Source organism: Ambystoma mexicanum, chromosome 6p (assembly GCF_040938575.1).
Source record: "Ambystoma mexicanum isolate Mex_15411 chromosome 6p, UKY_AmexF1_1, whole genome shotgun sequence".
Lineage (NCBI taxonomy): Eukaryota > Metazoa > Chordata > Amphibia > Caudata > Ambystomatidae > Ambystoma > Ambystoma mexicanum.
This window is the reverse complement of record NC_090935.1, coordinates 414,248,808-414,272,676: the sequence shown is the minus strand read 5'-3', so window position 1 is coordinate 414,272,676 and position 23,869 is coordinate 414,248,808. Positions and strand designations below refer to the sequence as shown.

The 23,869-nt window shown below is 43.0% G+C and overlaps 1 protein-coding gene across 3 annotated transcripts in view; it reads right to left on the bottom strand.

Annotated features, from left to right (window-relative positions):
• GHR (growth hormone receptor) overlaps nucleotides 1-23,869 on the bottom strand; it is a 1,187,134-nt gene that overhangs the window by 461,251 nt on the left and 702,014 nt on the right. For all 3 annotated transcript variants that reach the window (XM_069627210.1, XM_069627212.1, XM_069627211.1), the window contains one exon: nucleotides 172-243. In XM_069627210.1, coding sequence (XP_069483311.1) covers nucleotides 172-243 — 72 coding nt within the window. The remainder of the gene's footprint in view (nucleotides 1-171; nucleotides 244-23,869) is intronic.

Sequence of the window (23,869 nt, the reverse complement as noted above, 5' to 3'; positions counted from 1 at the left end):
TCAATCTGAATTCATAGCATATACCTAAAATCATCTGCCAACTATTGGAGGATAGACAATTTCACAAAATGTGTACAAAGATATCATAGATCAATTCTTGGAACGTACAGCTAATTTCATTTGCTTATTTGTGACATGCATTTATCGGGCAGATAATCAATGAACACTTACGCTGAGTTGAAGAAAATGAGACATCTGTGCAGACCAGGACCACAGTGAATAAGACCAGCCGCAGCTCCATCTCTGCAATTATAATGAGGAACGTCACAAATTACACAACATCATCAACTGAAGATTTAGCTGCATACAGTTGCAATTAAGACGATAAAAGATAGCATATGAAAGTTCAAATTATTGTTCATATCACATCTCGCCAGTAGTGATGACAGATTTGAAAGCGAGTGATCATTTTAGGAGTACTTGCTGATCATCTACAGGAAATGTACATATGCCTAAGTACATATATCCTGAAATATGATGTCATGTGAGCGGCCTACACACACACAAATGCACACGCCACACACATACTAAAGAAATGCCATTTAAATATGTTATGTTGTAGTGAATATTTTCTGTTTAAACTATACAAATGTATAGCTTGCAACTAAGGTTAAACAAGCCACTCAGTGTTGTAGCAAACTGCTATGGGCACAAATAGATCTGTGAAAATACTGAACGTATAGAAATTAATCTGCCAACACAAATGTGGTTTTGTTCTCCATGTTTTGTTTTTAAGGATGCAAAAACAATGTAACCAGTTATTGGAGACAATCCGTTTGAAAGATGATATGCTAAAGGTTTATTTCTGAACCTCATTTTGACCAAATGTGGCACTTTGTATTGCCACTAGAAACCCTTTGTGTTTCTGTGTAGCTGTTTGGTTGTTGTGGCCACCCCACCCTGAAGTGGGTCACCATAACGTATGCTGCTCCTACAGGCACACACACAACACATCCCTCAGCCATGTCTTCTGATAAGGTTCTATTGTGATGCTGGATTTATTGTAATTGGCAGGTACTGTAATGACAGTGTTGTAAATGGATGCCTTCTAAACCACGCATAAATAAATAAATGCAGCTCCATTTGGATAAAATGAATGTCCAAACTGTGGTGAGACATGGTAAGGCTGGTGGAGACAGCTCTAACCGGTGAATACTACTAGAAGGCAACATTATTTGCTAGAGGACTTCCAAGTGACCATCTCTGAACAGATAATACAAGGAAACCAGAAGATAGCAGGTCTCCCACCATTTGCAGCAATGGAAATGGCCATGGTATGCATAATCTAACTTTAGGTAGGGACAATGCACATTACACATTTCACTCTGTAAGCGATATTCAATCAACACTACAGCTAAGTCAATGCCTAGTCTGGGATGCTGAGGAAAACCCTTATTGATGTATTTTTATGTCCAGTTCAGTACTCTGGATAACAACCCTTATATAACACCCCCCTCTTGGAATCCCCCTGGCCCCACTGAGCCAAGAAGTAGGTTTGTTTTGCAAATTAAAAGGTTTATTTGAAAAATTAAGACGACATATATCACACTTTTATAATAAATGAATAATTGATATCACACTTATGGATATAATGTTGATCAACAATGGGTAATCTGGCACTAGCACACTTCTTTACAATCAATGAGGAGTTAGTATGGGATGGATAATGTAGCAAAAATACTTTTATGGTTTCAAGGGAAAAGCAATGAGGAATACAATGCAGTACAGAAATTACTTGATATGATTTTAGCAAAAGATAAGATAATCACTTTTTCTCTGGCAATTCACTCCCCCCCTTTGTGCAATATAAGGAGATGGAAAGGAAGAGCACACAGTTCTCAGGAATGCAATCAAATACAATACGAAATTCAGTTCCCCCCCAGCAAGCTTAGAGGAAAATAGGTAGAAGTTTGAAACACAGGCCCAAAATGCTTTGAATGTGATGACAATGAAGTGAGAAATGTGCTAAAATGCTTTTAATTCCCTCTAGAGATTCAGGGTGGGTGGTCTCGAGTTTATATTAGTTCAGGCTCACTTTAGCAATTCCCTTTGAGTAACTAGCAGGTTAAAACGAATTTTAGCAAAGGAAAGCAAGGAGCTGCTGATTTTTACACGTGGCTGAAATTGTGCAAAATGTCAAATCGCGGCAAATTTAGTCACGTGCGTCGAGCACGATTACGGAGGCACTATAAGGAGTAGGAAGTCGGTTCTAGGTTCGTTGGAAAGCAAGATAAAATTTCGCTCCTAGCAAAAACGGTTCCGGAGATACGGCCGATTTCGTGAAGGTAGTTTTTCGGATTTGAAATTTAAAAGTTCAAAATGACAGGTGACAGTTTTCAGCTTTAAAAAGGACAGAATGACACACACGATTCCTATGAGGTAGTTCTAAATAGGTTAAAATAGCTTGAATTAGATTATTTTAACTAAGAGATTGGTTCTGCACAGTTCTGCTAGGTACTCACAATATAAATTTGAAATAGGCCTCGTCACGGATCTGGTCAACACGTCCAGCGGCGGTTCTCTCTGCTCGGCGGGTCAATCAGGCACCGGTTCTGCTCACAGCGATCCGGATCTCTGGTTCTGCTCACAGCGGTCTGGGTCTGGTCTGCGGTTCCGGGGAAAGTTCTTCGCAAAGAATTCAAACAGCGCGCCCGGCTGTTGAATAGTTTGGTTAGGTTTGCTGGATTCTGAAGGCCTGCTGAGAATACTTTTGCTTGCAGTGGGCCTTCTAGGTTCAAAGTTCTGTAGTCTATGGGTCCCTGGTTCTGGTCTCTGTCTGGATGGGATGTCAGCCGTCAAAATGCTCCGCAGAAATGGAAAATGAATCTCTACCTGTCCCAGCAGTCTCTTTTTATGTGTTTTGGAAGTGGGTGGGTCGGCTCATTCTGCATGCCCAACCCTCTCAACTTATCATTGGCCCAGTTCTCATGTTTCCCTTGATTGGGGGAACTGAGTTGTGAGTCAGAGTGATGAGGTAGGTTTATGGTCAGAGGATCCACCCCTTGTCAATTTGCCCACAAATCTATTTCTGATCCAAATACATATTTCCTAGATACACAATTTGTTGAAATTACATGTACACATTATATATTCCTTATGGTCCATGCTTGTCCGCCTCTGATCTTCCTGGGGGCTTGCATTAAAAAATGACAACATTTTGCGCTTTTTGACTGGTTTTGCAATATTGGACATTTACCAAAAATTACCCAAATGTGGGCAAGGAGTATGGACATTAATTGATGAAGTGTCAGATTTTTAACATGCAGACATTTGGAGTAAGACCCTATTTTCCGCTAGCAACCCCCAGAATACACCACAGGGTCCTAACACCTCTAAAAACGTGCACAGAAAAATCACAAGAATAATGATATTACTTATATAATTCTGACAAGTCCGTACTATGAATTATCCATCTTTTTTTAAATTATGCCCTGTCAAAAAGGGGTGTGGCTTCCCACAAGCACATGGTGGAATAACTGGTTTATCCACTTCCCCCAAGCTCAGCTTGCTAGCAGAGGCACTTCCCCTCCCAGTTTCTCCCAAGACGAAGCCACTTTACGACCTCCCCCAATATAACATTTGCCTGACCCCAGGACAGGGCTTTGTTCAACCTCCTGCAGTCTGCAGGTACCCCTCCCTTAATTCAATCAGAGAGGTGTGATCTCCTTTTGGTGGGACAGCAGGATGCAGCCAGGCCTGGGAAGAGTTGTTGAGCCAGTTCAACTCCTGTCGGGGGTAGATGTCAGGCAGAATTCAATTTCTTTAAATCAAGCTTCAGCTAAATGTCCTTTTTGTTCCCAGTTTAAATCAAACTTACAATTTTTACACATGCAGCTAAAATGCTGATTCTAAGTTCAAAACCATGACATTTAACAGTTGCAAACTATGTGACACTCAAAAGTAGGTCACTCATTTAATTTAAACATTTCGATTTTAGTGGTTTTAAGTCCAATTTCAATTAAGCTGCTGACATCCACAGCTCAGCCAGTTTTGTTATAAACATTGTTTTGGGCTCTTCATCTTCCCAGATTTTGTATGCACACAAGAATACATTCTGCCAAATGTCTGCTGGTGTTCATTGAGATTTTTGAATATCTTGTGATGTTTAAAATAGGCATTTTGAGCTTGCATTCAGGGAAAAAAGGTGATTTTAAGGCTCTTTTGGTCTAACAACACTGTTATTTTTCCTTTGACACCACCTTTCACCCCTGGCGCTTCCGATCCATCATACTGGCACTGGTGGGTGGCAGGTCAGCCGATTATTTTCGTGTGCGCACAACTGCGCAGTTCTCCTGGACTCTGGGATGGAATGATGGGCGGCGACAGCTCATCCCCACATCTACCCAGTCTATTGGTTCAACATGGGTCAAAACCCTTGACAACTCTGACCAACAACAATTGGTCTCGGGTTACGTGCCATGGGCGAAAGAGTCTTTTAGAGAGACCGGAACTTGTCAACAATGAGATTATTCTGGGTCTCTTTGGCATTTTCACACTGCTTCAAGGTATACTGAAACCTTCTCTTATTGCTCATAACAATACAGATCCATAGGTGTATGGTCTCCCAAGCACCCTTTTGCAGCGGGCGTACAACAGTATGACCCGCTTAACCCTCTTGGATCACAGGCAAAATGTCAATGCTGCCTTTCTGAGATTTGTTTCCCCCATGCACATGTGCATTTTGATTGTGCTTGTGAACTTGTGTTTCCATTACAAAAAGGCAATAGAGAGTTCAATCCAAGTTTGCAGCCATATTCTTCTTTGTGTATTTGTGTTTTGAGTCACAGTGGTTGTTTTTTTTACTACAGATGCACTGTCCAGGCCTCTGAAGCTGACATTTAAAAAAATATATATTGGATTTCCTATGGTGTTGATTGTTTGAACGCTGTAGGACATTGTATGTACCATTTATATGTACACCAAGCACAGAATGTGCAAGCAAGCTTTTATATGCTATTTAAATGTAAACAGAACACATGTTACAGATCCAAATGCATTCCTTTAAACTAATCATTATTCTTTATATGACATGCGTTCTTGTTAAGATGGTATTCTTTCCCAGTTTTAGTTTTCAAGTGAAACACAAAGTATCTCTGAGCATTATAAATATGTGTGAATGATACAAACTCAAGCTTTAATGCATTGTTTCAAATGGTCTGATCGTTTTTCAGCAGTCAACAGTAAGGTGTCTCTTTGCCTCTGTTCCCTAGTAGCCATTTGCCAATGCCTTCCTGACTGTAATGCATATGCATCCTGCAGGAGACAACTTTAAAAGCACTCTTAGGGACTGGCTGATGCTCAGTGAGAAGCTTCACATAGATTTCACCCGTTTTTGGCCTGTTTTAGGTGCCTTTGTGGCAGGAGTAGAGTGTTTTTTGCTATTGTGCTCTGCATAGCTTGTGGTTTTCTGTGGGGTTTATTTTGTGTTTTTGTTGACTCCCACCCCATTTTCTGAGCTGGTCTGCATCTAGGGTATTCAGCCTCTGTGGTGTAGTCCTTTGTATGTTTCTGGCTTTTCTACTCTCCCCACCATACCCATTGCAATTGGCTGAAACAGGTGTCTCTTTGCCTCTGTTACCTGTCAGCCATTTCCTCATGCCTTCCGGACTGTAATGTAGATGCATCCTGCAGGGAGACCACTTGATAAGCAGTCTTAGCGGCTGACCTATGCTCAGTGGGTAGTTTCACACTGATTTCAATATGTTTTGCCCTATTTTAGGTGCATTTGTGGCAGGATTAGAGTGTTTTTTTTGCAATTGTTTTTAGTTGACTCCCTCCGCATTTTCTGTGCTGGCCTGCTTTTTCAAACCCATCTTGACTGAGGAACTACTATCCAGCAGCTGACCATCGGGCTCCCCTCTTGATCCCAGCCCGCATTCCTCCTGAAAAGAATCTTCACCTCCACTTGCGCAGGAGAATTGGCAAGATCCATAAATAATATAACCTCCTGTGTCTTCCCAGAATCGTTCAAATTCATGCATTTCGAACGCCTCCTAAAGAAAGCATCCCTATACCCTCACCAACTAATCAACTATAAGCCCATATGCAACACCCGATTCTTGGCAAAGCTCATAGACCGCATTGCATACTCTCAGCTCAACTGTTTTGTTGAATCCAACAACCTCCTAGACCCTGTGCAATCAGGCTTTCGTCCATGCCACGGAACAAAAACCACACTGATCTTGATCTGGGATGACCTCAAAGTCTCTGCAGACGATGAAGGATGCACAGCACTTGTTCTTCTTGGCCTCTAGGCAGCTTTTGATACCATCAACCACTCGATCCTCCTTGACAGACTACACACTCTAGGAATCCGATACTCTGCACTCAACTGCATCGCCTCCTTCCTCAATAACAGACAGCAAACCATTCTACTCCCACCTTTCGTCTCCTCTACACACCCAGTGAACACTGGAGTACCACAAGGTGCCTGCTTCTCTCCTCTCCTCTTCATCCTCTACATGACCCCCTGGTAGGGACCATCTACTCTCAGAATCTCAGATGCTATAATTACACCGATGGCACACAAATCATCCTGAAAATTCCCAACTCTTGCCCCGATCCTCACCCTGACCTAGCAACGTGTCTTACAAATATTGAATTATGGATGACAAATAACCATCTTCTCCTGAACCCAGGGAAAATTGAGAGTTTCCAGCAACCTTTACTATAGCCACCTCCCCTCGGCACCCCCTCCCTACTTCCATCTCTGTGTAACAACTTAAGTGCACAATGAAGGTGGACCTAACCCTGTCTAAAAACATGTACAATGTATCCAAATCCTGCCACTACTGGCTTTAGCTTCTGATGTACATCTTCCTTTCCCTGTCCTACCCCTAGAGACTGTCTGCAATTATGTCCAGACTTGACCATGCGAACTCCACCTTCCTAGGTGCACCAGCCTACCAACTAAAAACACGCCAAAGAGTCCAAAATGCAGCTGCCAGGCTGCTTCTTGTACTGGGATGAAGGGATCACATCTCACCTGCTCTAAGCACATTACACTGGCTACCAGTTGGGCAAAGGGACACTTTCAAAATCATGTGCATTACTCACCGAGCAGTGCACAAAACAGGCCCCCTTTGCCTAAAAGAGTAGATTATGCCTTATCTCCCAAACCGGACCCCAAGGTCAAGCACAGCCCTCCTCCTGGTGTTCCATGCCTCCAATTCAGCCAGGATTGGAGGGTCTGAATATACAACCCTGGCGCCAACACTGTGGAACTTTCTGCCTCCCCACATTCTACATAGCCAAGACTAGGTGGCCTTTCAGTAAAATCATATAAGGGGACACTTTGGGCCATTCAACCCACCACCAATAGCCTGAATTGGCTGGAACCACTCAAAGACAGGGAGACAAGAACAGTCGGGACTCAGACGTCGGCTCCATTGACTGGCCCATTCTCAGCAGATCCAGCACGTAGAACCGAGCTCCAAAAATCAGGACCAAGCCAATCTACCCTGGTCTGCCCAGGAACTGCTCTTGAACACTTTCTGCTCCCTGAAGGGACAATAAGGCGATACAATTCGACAATTCAAACCATTAACTAAGACGGGAATACCAACCCACCGGCCGCAAACCACTAACCGGGACCCTGAAAATGGGCCCACCAGCACTAACAACCGAGCTCCTGAAACAGTCTGACCCATTCCCACCTCATGGGAATGAAACTCTGAAACAGGTGATGACTCTGACAAAGATATTCCCTCAGACAAACAACGCTCTTCTAGAACAGACACAGCTAGCTCAGCAAACAATGGAAGAAAATTCGGAAACAGAGCTCTCCAAACAATCCACACAAACACTCAAACATACCAATATTCTCACTCTCTCCTCTACATCAACAGACAATAGAATGCAGCTATACCACTCAATCAATTTGGCTTAACTGCACGCATAATATCATACTCAACCCCACAACCGCCAGAATGCAGACCGGAGGTCAATGGGCCCACGCTGCACACATTCTACTGACAGCACAGAGCCACTGCAGCACGTCTAGCATTAGAATGCAGTTACACACAATGGCTGCACACATACCGAGTGCACCCAAGCACTGTATACTAGCCTACTCTTTCCACCGACTTGGACTATGATTCGTGAGGGCATTCAACACACAGCACTTTGAGATCATACCAATAGTACAAAAGATGCTATACAAATGGACAATAACATAACATGTATGTACACTAATGCGCACATTCAAATTATATCACCGTGCCCGACTCTCATAAAATTAGGTATCTAAATATTGTGCTTTTTTTAAAAAAAGCCTACTCTTATTCACAAAGTTGACCTCCTCACTTCATGGGAGCTGGGCGCCATATTAATGTGTCAAGTGAGCCCCGAAACTAGTGCATGATCAATTACTAGCAACTCTAGAGAGCCTGCCATTGTTTAAAGTAAAACAAAAAAATTCCTTCTATGTTTGAGGAAAAGACATGCAAGCGAGACAACAGCACTCGGGTTTCATCTGGAAAAAAACTCCATAAATCCCGTGGATTGTGCATCACTTACTGACAGTTCAGATCAGACAGAGAGGAATGCTTGTGTGTTTGTGTGCATTTGTGAATTTGGGCTGCCCTACAATGCACAGAAACCCCTTCATGAGCGTGCCCTGTGCAATTGGCCACACGAGGGTGAAAACGCGCATCTGAATGTGTGCGGCTACGGTGCACACATTCAGATCCGCACACAATCAGAGGGAGGCACTTTGCAATTTGGGCAAAATCTCTTTCTATGCATATGAAAGGGTTGCAGTAGCAGTTCCCCGTCATTTCTGTGACAGCATGTTTTTGTGTGACTCAGGCCCGTTGTTTTTAATTGACAATTTAAAATGGAGGTCACCATACTAAGACAACTGCACTGAAGAGTTAATAGCTATGTTTAAACATAGCCAGGCTGCATGTAAAATGGGGCTTCTTGCTGTACAGATCGTCCCTGTGTGGCTTTCACAAACAATGTGAGGAATGGTAAAGAACGAGGGTATGCTTCTTTTTTGCAAAGTAGCATCTTAAATCCACATTTCACACCTCTTAAAGGTGTAAATTGGACTGGAAGAAATGTAGTTCACCTAATATTCCTTAATTAATACTTGAAATGGTACAGTTATGTGGATCAGAAATAGGAAATGGGTAGTCCATTGTCTAACTTGGAGTGATGGAGTGTTATTTTTTGATAGAATGCAAGAGGGTGTGGTGGGTCTTGGTCCACAACAGAGATCTGCAACCTTTGGCTCTCCAGATGTTTTGGACTACACCTTTCATCATCTTGAGCCATCATAGACAATGACCAGGGATCCTAGGAATCGTAGTCTAACACATCTGGAGAGCCACAGGTTGCAGACCCCTGGGGTGAATGGTGTTGCCAGCAGTAATGTGAGAAGCCTATTCTGAGGACTACCGTTGAAATAGACTGCCTGCAGCAAGACCATGGAAGCAAATTTAATAAGATGTACAAAGGTGTGGGAGCATCTCTACTGAAGACCAACATGTTTTCAAATAGGCGGTTTTGTGGGATTTATCCAACTCAGGTGGGTATTAAACCATATTTTAGCTCAGTGTGTCCATCACACAGGAGGAACAGCCATTTGCATATAGGTCTGGTTCCACCAAAAAGAGCAGGCCGGCACCAAAATGCTAGGCATATCTGCTCTGAACAAGAGTACAATTAGCAAACCCAGCGACGTGTTTCGGCCTCATCAGTAAGGTGAAGCAGGGCCTCTCTAAAGCACAGTGAGCCAGGGGTGCACGTCTGAATTCCCCTTGGTAACATAAGGTAAAAAGCCACATTTTGCACAAGGAACAAAAGTGTGTGGGCACATTTTATAAGGATGAGACAACTACAGTCCATCTGCAAAGGGATACAAATAGTTTCATAGTCAAATCATGTGAACTTTTGTGGAGTTGACTTGTAGACATCCTAATTCTCATTCCATTGGAGTATGAGAGGCAGTGACAAATATTGTGTTCAGTGTTATGAATTCTGAAGAACATGTTTTTTTCCATTACCTATTTTTCACAATACAGAGTTGGTTGTTTAAAATTGTCAGGCGTAAATAAAATATGGCGCTCTATTCTGTAAGTTAAAATATTTAAAGCAGCCCTTTCTGTAATATACACCGATTTTTAATTTAAAAGGCAATATATCACGTCATGTGTCATGGGGTGAACCTAAAGAGGTGGGAACATACCATGGGACTTGCTAAGTGTAAAGGGGTCTATAGAATAAGAATCAATGAAAGAAAATGAGAGACGTTTCCTCATTACCAGTGCACAATCACACCCTGAAATAAGAGAGCTACTGATCAGAATATAACTCTGATCGATTGGGCTACCCAAGGTAGCAATAAAAGAAAAGGACAGAGGCCAGGGCACTATATTGAATTACTTTCCGAGAGCATCACGAAGGAAGGAATGACACCTCATGGAGGGAACAGACACCGAGCTTGCTGTCAAATGCCCCTTAGCCCTGTAAGAGCCAGAGTAAAGTTACGTGTGTAAGCTACTTGTCCACACTGTCCTCTACTACAAGGTCTGGAGAGTAAGCTACCACTGGCTTTGGTAATTGAAAGAATACACAATGCATGGAAGCAAATGCTACCCCTCTGGTAAGCCTCATCCAATTTGAATCCAAATCATTTTGAGTTATTTCTACATGTTCCATGTTAAAGCTCCTACTATGTTCGGAACTGTTTAGCGTCCATTCTACAGTACATGGATAGGTGTATTGTTTCATTAACGCAATGCCTATTCAAGGGCGAATGGGGTGTCACTTTAGAATGGTAAAAATAACTTTCCCTGCCACCTAAAATGTACACCGTGAACACTTGCAATTTTGTGGGCACTTTATTGCCTGGATTTCGGACGAATGTGCGCATACACGCGTGTGCATCTATGCACGTGTATGCGCAATACACCCAGTAGAAACATTTCTATATCTGCAGAATGGCGATATCTGCTTTCTCATGCGTAAGTAATTTTATGTTTCATCTTCTTGTTACAGTCTAGTGGTATTATAGACTTAAATGTTGTAGATGCTCATGTTTTGATTTATTTAAATATTTGAAAAATAAAAAGTATAAATAGGAAGCAGTGTGACTTCTTTCCCCGAGTCCAAGGTAAGGATCTTGTGTTTGGGACTATTGGGTTGGGGTTGCCCTGGTTACGTATTTAACCTACATGCTGATATATTTGATTTTGTAGATCATTCTGGGGCAGGGGTTCAACTACAAGATACCATGCTCCCTAGTGCCCCAGTGCTTCCACTGAGTGAACCCCAATCGGGTCAGGGCATCATCACCTGTGGGCACATCTTGCGGTCATTTCTTGCAACGGTGGCAGTTCATCCCAGCCTCTTATATTGGCTGTGTGTTGATTCGATGCGTTCCTTTCTTTAGGGGTACTCCATTTACTTTGCATGTGCACCCGAGGGCATGCCGATCCCAGGCCCCTGAGGCTATGTGTAGGGTTGTCCTCCGGGCACGGCAGCATCCCACCACCAGAAATCCATAATGAGACTTCACCCATCTGAGGCTCAGCAGGACACAGGCTTCGAGAACTAGGCCTCTCTGCTCCCTGCCAAGATTAGCATTTGGCAAACATCTGTGCTTAATAATTAATATACACACCCACAAATACAAATATACGACATCCTTTCAGGGGTGCATTCCCTGCGGAGCCATGTTGGCTTTGTGCTCACCCAACATAAAGCATCTGTCGGAATGTGTGTCTAAACACTAGGGGTGGAATTGCACTGCACACGGCCTCTGTGCCAGGGATGCTTAATAAGTATGGAACGGACAAGAAGCTAACAGCAGCTCGCCCAGTCCGCATATGCTGATGGCAACGGATGGATGCACGTTCTACTGGGATTGCTTGTTTAATGATCCACATTTACACAGGTCTATTAATTCGGTTACGTCTGACCCTTTTACTATGCACCCCACTATTAATAATAATAATAATAGTAATAATAATAATAATATAAAGACGAATAATAATAATAATGATATATACTGTCTCCTGCCACGGTACCGTTGCTTTGAAATCCTGTATGTAAAATATTCCTTATATCAAACATGGCATCGCCCATGGTAGGGTAAAAGGCAATAATCCACTTAGCTGAGTGAAATGTTTATAAATGACACCATTCTGCTGTAACCTAATGGGTGCATTATGTCTCAACAGCGTATTCTCCCTGCCTGGCACTTAAACTGATTCTGTTCTAGTCTAGTCGCTATAGGCAGGACTTTATTCTGACTACACGAAAGAGGCAACAGCGTCCAGACAACATGTGTCAGTAGAATTGTGAGAAGGCACTATGCATAACAGCGAGAAGACACATTCAGGATTGCAGAACATTAATTAGGACAAGCAGGAATCAGACACATTGAAGGTGGTTGGCAGACAGAGAAAGGATGCATGATTGATGGAAGCAGGTGGCATTTAAAAGGCATCCTATTTAAAGAACAGTTAAGCGGCTGCAATTAGAGAGAAGTGTATTTTGGGTAAATTACTATTCTCCGAGAAAGATGGTAAATGTTTTCACTGGCAGAAATACCCAGGCAGAGAGGCATCCCATAAAGTAATTTCAACCACTCAGGACAACAGTAACACAGGATTGGCAGTACATTTTCAGTCCCTCAGCCTGGCAGTCCACAGGATGGATATTTGCTGGGTAGGGGGCTATGAAGTGTCGCTCTGGGGCAAAAGAGCACTTTCAACCCATAAACACATCTAAACACTGCAGGTCTCGGCGAGAGCCAACAGTGCCTTCTGCAAGAGGCACTGAGCTTAAGTCTAGCTAAAGACTGGTCTAAAGATGGCCATTTATTGGTCTATGGAGCTGGTGGAGCCTAAGCGCTGGGCCATCGCAAGTCTACCGCCACCTACCCGCCACCAGCGTTGGTGTCAGGGGGGATTCTCCCTCTGTGAGGGATTTCAATGTGCTTCCTTTTGACATGATGCACCGCTGAACTGCTGCTTCCATCAGTCCAACAATCTTTATTAATAGATATAATTTGTGGGCCTTATTTGTGTTAAACAAACAGGAGGTCAGGCCATCGATTTTTCCCACTTAATTGTTGCCCTATTGCTTGCCTTTGTTACTGGATTCCAATGAGCACAAAATGGCCACAACAATTCATTAATGCAGTGTATTCTTTTCTTCCTATTCAAGTGCTCAAGTGCAATTCTATGTGGATTTCTTACAGGGAAGCGTATCCAAGGAGGGTTATGCAACAAGGTAGTTTTTAAAGGCATACAATGACCGAAATCTGGTTGTGGATAACATATGTGTGTATCTATATTATTTGGCGACGCTAGTAAACCCCTATAGTTAGGTGAAATCCATCACCCGCTGGACATGCACAAATTCTATGGCTAATAACATTTGAGCCATAGGAGTGATCGACGCGATAATTAACCAACGTAATGTGAGGCCTGTGCCGCACAGAACTGGAAAATGTTGTGCAAATACATGTCGGGATTCAAAAAATAGAAAGGGTCAAACAAAGGGTGTGTTTTTAACTCTTTGATTTATTTTCACACTGGAAAAAAGGTCCACTGTTTGCTAAAATGCACAGACCAAACCGTTGAACCGATTTGCGCCAAATAAGAAACAAGTCGGGCACAAAGCGCTCAAAGGAAACCCTTTGTTGGTTTGGTGAAAATCCATCCAAAAAGTTAGTTCTATCCCCTCACAGGTGGCAAGGTTTTCCATTTCTGAAAATCCACCATTTATTTTTTCATTTTATTTTTATTTCGTATTTTTTACTTTTATTGTTTGGAGAGTAGACCTAGCTCGAGAGCAGCGGAGCGCTCTACAGAGTGTGGGAAGCCAGCATTTGGGCTGCCATCTTTTAACAGTAGAGCAGTATTGTGAGGTCTGTGCATCGTTATGTGTGTCCATTGGAATTAGTGCTTGGTCAGGTGTTGTTAAGAGAGACATGTTTTGAGAGATTGGGGAAACTGGAGAATTGTGGGGGCATTCGGAGGGCACACCGGGATCGGGTTATAGTTAGGTGGGTGCCTAACAAGAAAAGGCTTTTTATTTTTATTTTGGAATTATTCATAATGGAAATCTGTGTCTAGATGTGTTTTTTTAAAACTGCCCTTTATGATATATGGGGTGTAGTAAGTAGGGCAGTTTTGAGACTAGTGAGCATGTGGGCAGGGTAACAATGGATGATTTGTGAAGGTTATGGGGCTTGGGGATAGTGGTGTCGGGGGGAAATTCTCCCGGGGCCGGCTGGGCCGTCCGCAGACCTCCGGGCAGGGAGGCCCCAACTCCTCCCGTATATCCCAAAAGATAGAGTATGAGACACACGCAAGAAGCAAGGTGATTCTGCTGTTTATAAAACAAAACGGCAGGGATGGCCAAGGATCGTACGCGTCCGTCCTGACACACTCTCCACAGCGTGGGGCTCGCAGGCCCTTTTTACCTTAGCGTGACGCGCTACTTGCGTCACCTTAGCAAAATTAACAAAAACCTATCGCCACTCTGGATTGGTTCCCCGAGTGGTAGGGTTAGTATAGCATACGTATAGAAGACTTGGTTATTGGTTAAGGGTCAGTCAGGTGGTATACTTGGGTTGTCCCTTCAGTTTGATACATAAAAATTGTTACATGAAGACCCCTAAGGATTGGTCAATGTGAATGGCGTCAGTGATAAGGGTCCCATGTTCTGATTGGTTCACCCGCGAGCCCCCCAGTCTGGGACCATCGCTGTTTTCCAGCTCGCGGTGCACCTGTCATTTGCAACAATGTTTCACTATGGGTGTGTGCAGACAATGTGAGGACTTATTCATGGGCAGGAAGGCCGACTACTCCCACCGTCGCAGATGTCTGTTGAGTCGCTTAGTTGTATCTGCCTGTGTCTTGAGACGGGGAATCCAGACGCCTTCTTCCTCCTGGGCTTGGCACCCTATCAAGTTCGGCTCGGACACGTGAGGTAGGGACCGTGGTTGAGGCAGAATTCTGCACAATTAATATTATATTTCTCACTGTGTGCCGGGCTTATCTTGCAGGTGTGACCTTGGCGTCGGCTTGCGGTATGCAAGTTTGCAACGTTGTGCCCTTGACTGTCTGCTTTCGCTGGACTCATTCTGCAGGGTCAGCAACCGAACACTTGCTCATTCAATGTTCATGAAAGCTTTTGCTTGCGGCCTACTTGGGCCTGGTGCATAGGAGAAACCATTTAATGTAGGGCGCTGTAGGTTATGGTGTCGTGTTGTTCTATCCTCAGTACCGTGTCTTCGTTATATTCCTCATTATGGTACATGGTTTTAGACGAAGCGTGAGCAAGCCTTTTTAGATAAGTTCATTATGCGTCTTGCGTTTCTGCATTTGAGAGGCCTATGTTGAAAATAATAAAGATGCACGTCCGTGAGTATGTCCGTTGCCTACGTCATAGCACTGAGCATGTTCTTCGTGTGAATTGATGTGGGAGTGTCCAGTGTGTATGTTGCACGACTGTGCAGACCGTTAGCTAGGTCGTCATGGCATCTCTAACGATGTGTTGATTTGGTGCTAGATGGTTTAGTCGAGTTCAGCCATGCCGCAGGTGTCGGCATGTGCAGGGCAGGCTGGTGGGCATGCGAGTGGGCACATTCGTATGTTCTTGTACCAGGGTATTTGGTCGTCTGGGAGATGGGCAAACTCCTCTCGCGGCGGGTGCCTGGGCCGTGATCCTCTAGGCCATGATTGAGAGGGGATTGGTGGGAGCCTTTTGGTCGCTTTTCCCACTTCAGTGGCTTTTTTGGGAGTTTTTCCAAGTGTTTTGCTAAGATATAGATCTGAATGTAGAGTGGCCAAAAAAAAGTAAATGCTTCAAAACTATAATATATTGAGATGTGGCAATTTCAGTGATTGCTATTTAGGGGAAGAGGAGTATGTTAAGTTAATTTTGGAAGCAATCCGTGTTTTTAATATATAAACAAAATTACATTCATTGCTTCTTAAATTAACTTAAGGTGTGTGGGAAGGGGTATTCGGGATATTAGGGTTTGGTGGTGTAACTTTACTTAAAAAGCTTATATTTGTTTAATTGTATTGAAATAAAACTGTGCAACATAAGATTGAGGGAAGCATATGCTTGTTTACTATATCCTTTGTTTTGATTAGACAAGCTTTTCACGTGACTTAACAGTATAATTCTCGATTCACTCCTGATGTTAGCAGAGAACCTATCTACATTATTCCACCACCCTCTTCTTCTTCACAGTACCTAATTAGTAATCCTACCTGAACCCCTACAATCCTTTTCCTCGTCGCAGTACTGAATAGTAATCTTACCGATATACCCCAACATCCTTCTTCCTCCTTCCAGTAGCCAATAATAATGTTACCTTCACCCCCCACATCCCTCTTCCTCATCCCAGTACAGTACACAATGGTAATCTTACCTTTACCCCATATCCCTCTTCCTTGTCACAGTCCCCCACTACCCCACCTTACTCCTCCTCATTACAGTCCTCCAGTAACCCCACCTCACTCTTCCACATCACAATCTCGCACTACCACATCACTCTTCCTCATCAAAGTACCCCACTATCACCACCTCACTCTTCCTATTTACAGTACACCACTACCACCAACTCACTCTTCCTCTTCACAGATCCTGCACAACACCACGCCACTCTTCCTCGTCACAGTACCCCACTACCACTAACTCACTCTTTCCCTTCTCAGTCCCTCACTACTACCACCTCACTCTTCGTAGTCACAGTGCCTTCTATGAACCATCTCACTATTCCTTATAACAATCCCCCACTACCACCACATCACTCTTCCTCATCTCATTCCCCCACTATCACAATCTTCCTTGTCACAGTCCCCCACTACCCCACCTATTCCTCCTCATTACAGTCCTCTAATAACCCCACTTCACTCTTCCACATCACAATCCCGCAATACCACATCACTCTTCCTTGTCAAAGTACCTCACTATCACCACCTCACTCTTCCTCTTTACAGTACCCCGCTACCACCAATTCACTCTTCCTCTTCACAGTCCACCCACAACACCATGCCACTCTTCCTCGTCACAGTACCTCACTACCACTAACTCACTCTTTTTCTTCTCAGTCCCTCACTACTACCACCTCACTCTTCATTGTTACAGTCCCATCTACGAACATCTCACTATTCCTCGTAACAATCCCCCACTACCACCACATCACTCTTCCTCATCTCAGACCCCACTACTACAATCTTCCTTGTCACAGTTCCCCACTACCACTAACTCACTTTTTCCAATCCCAGTCCCTCACTACCACCACCTCACAGTTCCTAGTCACAGTCCCAACTACGAACCATCTCACTTTTCCTCATCACAGTCCCCCACTACCACCACATCACTCTTCATCATCACAGTCCCGTACCACCACCAATTCACTCTTCTTCATCACAGTACATTTGTTCCTTTAGTGAGTACGATTGTGCCAACCCCTCTTAAAGGTTGCAGATGATACTCACTTAAACCTGGGTTAAAAATAGCCACTGAAGGCAGATATGAAGCCAGAAACGTATTGAAGTATTTGTGCATAGTCTTGCCTGAATCCTTTTAGTAGCAAGGCCCTGCCACATGTGGATTAAGGTGCATCCTCTAAAGCTGCACAAGCACGATTCACTTACTATCTCCAGATAATGTTTCAGGAATTAGTTAAGACAAATCATTCGGGGAAAACATGCTCACTACTATGCTCAAATTATTAGATTTCTTTGTCTGATAATTCCCAGAAGGCACAGGTATCATTCTAATCTACATCATCCAGCTGACTGACCCGAAGTTCCCTTTTACATGCTAGTTTCATTTCATTGCTAGATTGTGTATCTTCCCCATTGAGTCTTTTTTCACTGTGGTACGATTACAAGAAGATGACAGGTTGTGTGGCCCCACTTGCACAATCTCTAATTATGCAGTGTGAATGGCGTGCACTGCTTCTCTGCCTGTGATGGGTGTGGCTGGGTGTGTTGGGTGACATATGTATTGCGTAGGCATGCCTCCTGGATGGTGTGTAAAACACTGATCTGACCAACATTTTATTTTCATGCAATTGACGTTTGCTCGCTGTTTCTATTCACATTTATTCTATGGCTTTGTGGCACCTACCCACTTGTTGCCATGTATACTTTTCAATGCCAAGCCAATAGACCACTGCACTTGCTGTGTTTTATTGCCTTTGCCGTCCACACATATGTATTTCTTGTATGTCTACTAAAGGTGTTTCTAATCAAAGGCGGGGTACTTATTTTGGCAGGATTATGAGAGTTCGATCTGCTTTGGTATGAATTAGGTTTCCAAAATGATTTCACCCTGAGTGTGTTGATGCAGCTCACTGGCACTTGAAAGCAACAGGACTGTGTCCATGCAACTGTGTTGTCCAATATTGTGTAATTACTGCCACCTTTCTCGCATGCAATATGCTGATCGCCTTAGCATGCCAATTCAGTAATTTCCTTTTGCTGATTACGTAATGCACTCTATACCCGATTTTGGCATTGGTGGATTGAACACCAACTGTTTACTAATGGAATGTTAGCAATACTTGATTAGTCAATATTTAACAACTGGACTTACACCTACACCTGTCTACATCAGCCTGATTCCTTCACTTCCAATGTGTGTCTAGCTCTAACCCAAATAAAGAGACAATGATAGCAGAACAGTGATTTCCTTGTGATCTTTTTCAACTGCTCACTCATATGGTCAGATACGAAAGGTTTTTCGTGTCTTGAGTGTGCCATTTGCACACGCAAGTAGGGAAAAAAACATCTATGTTCTGCTAGTCTAATAATTCACAAAATTCACAAAAGTGACTCTGCCAGTGTACATTACTTTACACTGTTAGGGTTTGTGCCAACCAAATATGCTTTTTGTGGCCCTGCCACTCGAGTTACTGCGGCACATGAATGCACATTCCTGGTTCACAAAGGCATGCACCTTACTGTTTAGAAGTCTTTGTATCGGTTTACCCTCTTTCTAGTCTCCCTATTTAGAAGTCAGGTTAGGGGAAAACCCAATTCTAGTTGGGTACTTTTAACATCCGTGCCAGTGTGGGGATAATTAAAGGCAAAGGATGACTGCCTGAATTTCAGCAGCACGGAAAAGTTGCACTACTTCTTCAAAAGTGATTTAACCTTTTGGAGAAACACTGGGCAGACAAAGCAAGTGACTAGGTGCTGCCTTTTGTAATGAATAGCACCTGATAGAGACATGGAGACAGCCTCAATGTAAAACCAGAGGCGCCAAAACAATGCATTGTTTTATTCATTAATATTTTCAGAAGTCACTTTCTTTGGAGAGGGATCACCCAACACTTGGTGCAGATAGTGCCACAAATTAAACCATCCCAGGAACAATATTTGGCCTTGGGTATATTTTGCCCCAAAGACTAAGTTTGAATAACTTTAAGTGGTCACCAGAAAAAAACCTCCCACGTAAAAACACTATCTGTATTCATGGAGAACTGTGACTTCTGAAATAGATCTGCACATCCAAAAATACCAAGCCCCACATGTGCCAGAAATGTTATTCCGTTTACAGGAGAACATAGAACATAGCCTATGTTAGAGAAATAAACTTTAAATTGAGAAAAGTCAAGTAAATAATTTTGTGATTTTATAGGATTTTGCTGTGTTTTTCAAATAAGCACCTTTTAACTGTACATGGAAGAAATTAACTAAATTCAGATTATTAACTTTATATCAGAGAAAATCTCTTTAAAAGATGACATTTTATTTAAATTGCCAAACGCAGATGTATTCAGAGTTACACATACCTTGGTATGTACCTGGCAAAGTATGGTATTTTGTATTTGTTTACATTTTGTCATTACGATAGAAGTGAGTATGCTTTCCAGGTATACAGACAAATAAGCGGCTATGAGTAGGCTTGGGGCAAGGCTTAATAGTATTCCAGTGAAATAATGGATGAATTCACTCCACGTTAGCCTTGCATAAAGGTTCTTATGCGTGGGAATACAAGAGTACAAAGGGACTAGCTGTAACGGTCACCTGGTATGCCAATCTGGCTGGACTGCTTCCGGCCTGGACCCACTCTCTCAGGTTCTTGTTCTGCCGAGGACCTAGTCTGGAATACAGGAGTACTAATTTCAGTTTATAGTCTCTTTTCCCTTGAGCCCAACTCCCTTGTGGACCCAACGACCCCCTTAGTGTTTTCCTCACCTTGGTTTTCGATATGGTGCGGTAAACGTCCTGCTGTTCTGTGCAGGAGTGCATCGTGAATGGGTGCGCCGCAACTGAGTTGCTACACTGGTGCGGGCCCTGTGAGTCCAGTCCTGCTGCGACTCCTTTTTCAGGTAAGTCTGCTGTTTTGACAACTTGTCCTCAATTGCAATTGCCCCTGTTAATGTCTTTCCTTCTCTTTCAGTTGCGAAAGGAGTTCTGATGAAGCTGTGCTGGCTGGGGCTGTGCTCGAGATGGTAAGTGAAAGCGTGGAGCGCGGTTCTATGTGATTTTCTTGCCGTTTGCTGACTTATGTTGTCCTTCTCTTGCAGGTTGCTGTGATGTTCCGGATGGTAGCTGCTGAGAGGATGCGGAGCGGTGAGTAGGTGTTGTTCAAATTGCCTCCGATTAATTATGCGTGTTAATAAGTCTTGCCTTTTCTCTTTGCAGGTAGACGGAAGACCGAAATGACCAGAAACTAGTTCAACTCAGGTAAGCGTGAGACTGCCGATGATTGTTGAAATGTGAAGAATGAACGCTTACTAATGTTGCTTTTCTATTTTTCCCCCCAGGTTGCAGCTTCCAAGGAAGAGAGCAAGTGTTCGCCGAGAAGCTGGAAGTTCTGGACACAGGAGCGGATATGATATGATGTGATATAGCATTTATAATGCGCCTATACACAAGTGTTTCAAGGCGCGAAAGGCAGGAGCTGGCTCGCTAACAGGTAAGTGTACTAATGATGTTGTTCTTCTTCTTGCAGGTGTCGGCCCGGAATGCTGAAGATGATCGGACAGGTTGTGGTGAACGTCACGCTGCGAGAGCTGAGCAACGCGAAGCATGTTCTCCAGCTTGGGTGTGGCTTATATAGCCTGCAGGTATCCCAGGAGCCTTCAGGCCAGACCACACCCTAAATGCTGGACCACATGGTTCAGTTCTGGAACTGAATCATGTGGGGTCATCCATGTTGTGCCACTGCCATTGAAAGCTCCAGCTCCCCTTTCTGCCATATGAGCCAAAGGCACCAGGACTGACTCCAAGAGAGTCTTGGGGGGCATGACTGGGCCCTTGGGGCCATGATGAGACACCATGGCGCGGCGCGGGGGGCCTGATTACCAGGATGAGGGGTAGTGGACATGACACTAGCCTGATCCTTTCAGCATGGAATGATTAATTTGTGCTTGAAGAATGCATTAGGGTTCCAGGAGCAGCCCCCGCTATTGGAAGTCCATTTAAGGACACAATCTTATAAATACACACTAAAATGTCAAAAGAAAAGAAATTCATGGTGTTCACATAGGTTAATCTCTGAAGTGACCAGAGAGTCAGGGCTCTAGTTGGACTTCAAAGAATACATTACTGCGCTTAGAGTGTACATCCTTCAAAGTTACCTTCCATTAGATAGACCACATGGTTGTTATATTGGAATGAGAGAAAAAGAACCAGCCATAGGACCAAAATCAATCATTGGCTGAGAGGCCTGATAGCATCATGGGTTTAATTACTCCAGAAACCATGCACCATTTAAAATTGACATGACACTTTCGTAGGGAAGCAATTTTGGCTCATAACTTTGGAACCTTTCAAGGTACGGACATAGGACTAGATGTGTTTTAAAATAAGAATCTCCTCTTCAATTTGATATGAAATTCACATTCTCTACAATGTTTAATAGCTAATAAAATGATGACTATTCATACAATTATCTAACTTGCACACATTTCTGCCGAATATGCAGTTGTGTAGGCAAGGGGAGTACAGAAATCATTATATTATTAAAGTAGCAGGCTGCTATCAGAAATTATAGAAGAAAAGCCTTTCTGTAGTCAGGAATATTACGAGCAGATTGAGCCCCCACCCTGTTCTGGTCAAGTATACACATTATAATAATCCAAAGAAGATTATGAGTGTGTATGCAATAGGAGTGTCTGCCTAGGAGGTAGGCCAATGGAAATATTAGACCAATCAGATTTTGTGACACAATTATGACATAACCATGGAAATATTGAACACTTTTTAAAATGTGAGCAAAAAGAGGATATAATTTCAACGGAAAAGCTACTGGAAAGTACACCACCTGGGAGTATGATTATGGATGAATGAATCAGAGAAAGACCACCTTAAGGGATGCAGAAAGGATGAGTCCTGTTTTAGAGGATGTCTATCCACAAAGGAGCCTGCAAAGAGGGAATCTGAGGCCATCCTAACGTTATGGAAGCAGATCTGGAGGGGACTGGTTGACTGGGAGATTGTCAATCTAAAGGGTAGAGGCTACATACAAAACTGAATGCATCTACTCAAAAGTGAGTATGAGATTTTCTCAAAAAGAAATGAGTAAAAAATAGGGCTCCTGGCTAGGCCCTGATCTACCCAGGTGGGTCACAAATTGAAATAACGGCAAATAATCAGGGTGACAGAACGTGGTATGCACACTCCAGATAATTTTCATATGACAGATAACATTCTTTGGGATTGGAAACAAATTATTTTAGTTTCTACCAAATGCTTTAATGTATACAAGAGTGTTGAAACAAAATTCTAACAGGACATACAATAGTGACAATACAGTATCCTAACATGATACATCAATATTTTTCCAAGCTTCTTCGCATGGACCTAAATTTCAAAAAGACAGACAGTCCCTTACAGCATTCCGGGATCATGGTGATCAAATTACATATAATGGAACAATGTAAATCACATTACAACATTTGCAGTGTTGACATTTAACACTGGGGGGGAATGTCGATACAAGTGTTTTGGCCAATTAAGAGCTGATCTGTTCTGCTGTGGAATGGATGGCCTTCATCAGGAGAGATGGGAAATGTTGGGTGATGGAGTCATGTTTCTCTTGTGTTTTGGTATTTTCACAGTCTTTTCTGAAAATAACCACTTCGAATTGGGTCTAGAAGATGGCATAAATTGCCGATTTCTTGTTACCAAGGTTCCCGGTGTATGGATCATGATGGGATACTGGATGGTTGGTCCCCTCTCAGTATATGGTAGCGTAGATAATGCACGATGCTGGGCTGGAGCCAGTGTTGGTCAAATAACTGGAGTCCGAAAAACAGAAACCGGCTGATACAGCTGCCCGCGCCTGTGTGCAGCGGTGTCTCTGTGTTTCCTACTGTAAAGAGTTACTCTTTATAGTTCCTATTTTTCAGAACCTATAAGGTTCTGAAGCAATTCCCTATGAGGTTCATTTAAATAACACAAATATATTAGCAATCCTCAGCACCATATTTACAAGCACAAGGGGGCCATTCAATAGTTCCCTGTTAATAGTATTTATTGGTAATATTTGGAGAAAGCAAAAGTCCTGTGTAGTATGTGCAAGTGTAGCTTTATGTGCAGTTTAGAGATAGTAGTATATTAGAGAAACTAAAATGCTTGAATAATACTGTTACTCGTACGACCCATGTGCTACCTTGATTGCAATGTGGCACATTTAAACCCCATGACCGGTAAGCAGCAGAGTTACAGTTATACTGCTTTAATTATTGAGAACTCAAGGTGTATACATAATTGATTATGGAAATCAAAGCTTGTGTGAGAAAAAAAGTGAGATAAATGCAAAGCACTTTATTTTCGTTTTTGTGGAGACAAGCTGTCTGTGAATGTGTAACATTGACTTCTCCCGCATAAAGCTGGGGACCACCTTTACCTTTATTTCACCTTTAAAT